General features: G+C 40.1%; 1 protein-coding gene across 1 annotated transcript in view; it reads left to right on the plus strand.

Moving 5' to 3' along the window:
• The first annotated feature begins 2,719 nt into the window (after positions 1-2,719).
• The window catches only part of Fam177b (family with sequence similarity 177 member B), a 3,875-nt gene continuing 2,265 nt past the window's right edge, over positions 2,720-4,329 (plus strand). Inside the window, exons 1-2 of the mRNA XM_005349007.1 lie at positions 2,720-2,845; positions 3,301-3,367. Of these exons, the coding sequence (XP_005349064.1) occupies positions 2,720-2,845; positions 3,301-3,367 (193 nt within the window). The remainder of the gene's footprint in view (positions 2,846-3,300; positions 3,368-4,329) is intronic.

Consider the following 4,329-nt stretch of genomic DNA (forward strand, 5'->3'; position numbering starts at 1 on the left):
CCTCCCTGCCTCCCTACCTTTCCGCCTTTCTATTTTCTTCTTCCACTTCCCTCTCCATCTCCTCTTCACACCCTTCTTAGAGCAGCTATGAGCTAAAGTTTTTGTTTGCTAATTTTATCCAGGATTTCTGTCTGTGTGTTTGGAATAAAAAGAAGAATTATTCCAAAGCAACTAAGTCTGCCCTACTTGCTGATATAATTTTTAAAATATATTAAATGTTATTTTTAAAAAAATAAGTGTGCTTACAATATTGGTGCCTGCTATATACACTACTAAGCTAAAGATAGATACTTAATAATAGTTTTTATTAAACATTATTTTATATCTAAGAATTGTTCTACCTTTTGTATGTCTTTATAATGTACTATATCATTCTGTATTATTATTTAATAGATGAGCATACTATGACAGGAGTTTATTAAGTAATAAAAAATTAAATATAGGTATGCTGGCAGCAAAGCTTTTCTGTTTTATTGAGATGTACTTTAAATATAACAAAATTAGAGGCAGCAAGATGGTTCAGCAAGTAAGTGTTTGTTTATGGCCAAACCTGACTACCTGAGCTCAAGCCCTGGGAGCTTCAATGTGGAAGGAGCACCAACTACTTAAACCTCTGACTTCTACGCTCAATGCTATGGTATAACCCCCCCATACACACACAAATAAACATTTAAGAAATGAAATAAACAAAGTTAATTAACTTCCATGTCAATTTGATTGCTATAAATGTGTGGAGTCAGGTGACCCCTATTATAGCATGACATTTATTGGGATGTTTCCATCTAGGCAGTTCCCTTTGGTCCCCTTGTTGCTTCTCTTTCTCTTCCCTAACCCTCATTCCTAGCAAACACTGAGTTGTTTTCACATCTGTATGATGCCTTCCCTAAACATAAATGGAATCATGCCATGGAACGACTGACTTCTCTCACTTGACATAATGTTCTTGAGAATCCTTCACTGTATTGCAAGCATTAGTTGTTTATCACTCTGGATTATTGAGTAGCATTTCATTGACCAGATAAACCACCTTTGGCTTGTCCATCTTATGACTTGTTTTTAGTTTGGGACTCTTACAAATCGAGGTGATATGAATATTCACATATGTATGTTAAAAAGATTTTTTTTTCTTTTTTGGGGGGTAGTTATCAAAAGAAGGGATTAAAAGAGTATATGGTAAATGTATGTTTAATGTTTAAGAAATTGCCAAATGGTTCTCTAAAGTAACTCGAGAGACTTATTTTGGTTCACTGATTGAGAGGTTTCTGTGTGTGGTCACTTGGGCTTTTGGTGGCACAGCACAACATGGTGAGAACATGGCAGAGGAAGCCTGGTCATATGGTAGTCAAGAGGAAACAAAGAAAGAGGAAAGGGCTCCAGTCCCTTCAAGGGTGCACTCCGAATGACCTTATCACCACACTAGAGGCGGTGGGACCTGAGAGAATAGAACCAATAAATGTGGTGAACTAAAGTCTTATGCGGTAGCCAGCTTTATTCAGAGCATCAGACAGTTTATACTCTGGTTAAGAAGGAACACACGAGTAAAGTGTACCTCCACAAGGACAAGACACAGGTGGATGGCAAGGCACACATGGCGGGCAAGCCGCACATGGCGGGCAAGCCGCACATGGCAAAAGCGTGTTCTTTTTCATAGAGGCATATCAACAAATAACAATAGCCAGTTGTAATGAATAATCTGGAGTAAACCGACTCCTACCCACTACAGCTGGGAGGAGCATGAACATACATTCCCAGAACAATTCCGTGTTTAAAGAAACTGGAGGTCACACGTCTCTTGTCTTGTTTTCTTGGAGTTTTATCACAAGCACTCAGAATTCTCCTGGCACAATCTATTCTTGAACCATATTCCAACATGACCTCAGTTCCTCTGCCAGACTTCACCTCTTAAATGTCCTACCATTTTCTAGTAGCATTACGGGCCGGGGACCACTCCTGAAACACCTGGGCCTTTGGCGAATGTTCCAGATCTAAACAACTCTTCGCTAGCAGTGTATGAGTGCTCCGGTTGCCTCACACGCATGCCCGGTATGTGATATTGTTAGTCACTTTTAAATCTTAGTCACTCTAGTGGGCACATGTTGACATCTTATTAGGCTTCAATATGCATGTCTCTAATGATCAATGGCACGACCATCCTTTCTTGTGTGTCTTTGCTATCTATAATTCATCTTTGGTAGCCTGCTAAAATCTTTTCCTCATGTGAGAATTATGTCTTACCTATTGAATTATAGTAATGTTTTACATATTCTGAACGTGCTTCTTTACTGCAATAGGCTTTGCAAATATTTTCTCCTGTCTGTGCAATCTGTGCTCATGAATGCTCCCTGTGTCACCTCTCAGTGCAAACTGGAATAACTGAGAAACGTCGATGTTGGATGGTTTAACTCCTCCCAGCAGTTACAGCTTTCACGGTGATTAAAAGACCTGGCAGCCATGCTGAAACCTTTTGTCCAAACATCCAATAACCACATCTTTTCTAAATTAATCTCTTTAATTCTGATACAGACTGAACATTCCTCTCGGGTGTGAGGAGTCAAGATTGCCTGATAGGATTGCCTCTGACCTCTGTCCTTACCTTCATTGAAAACAACTAGCTACATATAAACCCTGCCCTGGGCAGTTTGTCCTGGGGCATTCTGTTTTCAAGTAACGGGGAGAACCCCTTGTGGAGGAAGACCACCTCCAACAGTCAGAATCAGAAATGAGTGGACCTCGTAAAAGCGCTACTCCCAAAAGGGTTATCCACTTTGCTGATGGAGACACCATGGAAGAATACAGCACAGAAGAAGAGGAGGAAAAAGAGGACCAGAACTCAGCATATGACCCTGTAAGCTCATCGTGTTAGTATTGATGGGAAGAGGGGTATAAATGAGTGATTAATCCAGATAAATTATATGGAAAATAGGGCTTTACATTAAGCTTTTGGTCTTCTTGATAGCTTTTTAGATCACACATAGGCAACAGACAGCCATTGGTTTGCTGGTTTTCTCATTGGTAAGAGAGAAAATTAAACATTTATAGTACATTTTGAAATCTCTATGAAAGAATTGCCAATTGCTGTTCCTGATATCTTTAATTTTTATCATAGTCATTTATTTGTTGAGGTCGAGAGCACACATGTCATGGTATGCGTGTGGGGGCTAATGGATGACATGTAGCAGTCAGCTCCTTCCTTCCACCACACGGGGCCTGGGGACTGAACTCGGGTTGCCAGACTTGGCAGCACAGGCCTTTGCCCACTTGTTATTAATTATCCTACTTTGATTTCTTTCTATTTTTCAGTCTAAACTTTCATGGAGATCATACTTCTGGTTTTGGGCAGGTCAAGTAGCAAGCAATTCAATTTCTAGTAAGTACTGCTAAGGTTTGTGTGTTGTGGGATTTTCTTCTGTATGCTGCAAATATGTTTTATTACCATTGATTAATGAATAAAACTGTTACAGCCAGTGGCTTAGCAGACCAAAGCCAGGTGGGAAATCTGAAGTGATATAGAAAGAGAGTAGGCAGAGTCAAGGAAACATCATGAAACTGGCCTAAGAGAAGGACCCAGAACCTTTCTGGGAAGCCACAGCCTCATGACAATACATAGATTAATAGAAATGGGTTAATTTAAGGTGTAAGAGTTAGTTAATAAGAAGCCTGAGCTAGAAGGCCAAATAGTGTTGTAATTAATATAGTTTCTGTGTGCTTTTTTGGGTCCAGGTGGCCAGGAAATGAACTAACATCCTCTGCCAACATTTGGGTTTTGTCTTCCCTTTCCTTCCTTCCTTCTTTTTTTCCTTCCTTTTTTCATTCTTTCTTTCCTGTGTATTTACTGATTCTCCAAGACATATGAGACTTCCAGCTGTTCCATCCACTCCCCAGGATTCAGAAATGATAATCTCGTAACTTCTAAATTCATATGTTAACTGTCCTAAAGATGTGGAGATCCTTCTATCTGCCTTCTGCTTTTCTTTCTACCCATGGATTATGATTGGGATGGGATTGACTTTCCAATGTAATTTCAGCGTCACTGCCTTCCAACGTTGTGGAAAACATGGATTCTTTGGAGGGTCATTCCATCTGACCATATCACTCCATTAGTATTAGTTTTACTGTGACTGAAGACTTACTTACTGGTTGTTGCCATGGCATCCATGCCAACCAGGCTTTCCCACTCTCTTCAGGTCTTCTCTGTATATGAGTTTCCCGAGTCACCCTGTGCTTAGTCCCTGAGCTGTTCCCATCCTGGCAACTCTGAACACGAATGACAGCTGTAGGCAAGTGTATTGATCTGTGTTATCCACTGAAGACTGTGTACTGATCTGTGTT

The sequence above is a fragment of the Microtus ochrogaster genome, chromosome 6 (assembly GCF_000317375.1).
Source record: "Microtus ochrogaster isolate Prairie Vole_2 chromosome 6, MicOch1.0, whole genome shotgun sequence".
NCBI lineage: Eukaryota > Metazoa > Chordata > Mammalia > Rodentia > Cricetidae > Microtus > Microtus ochrogaster.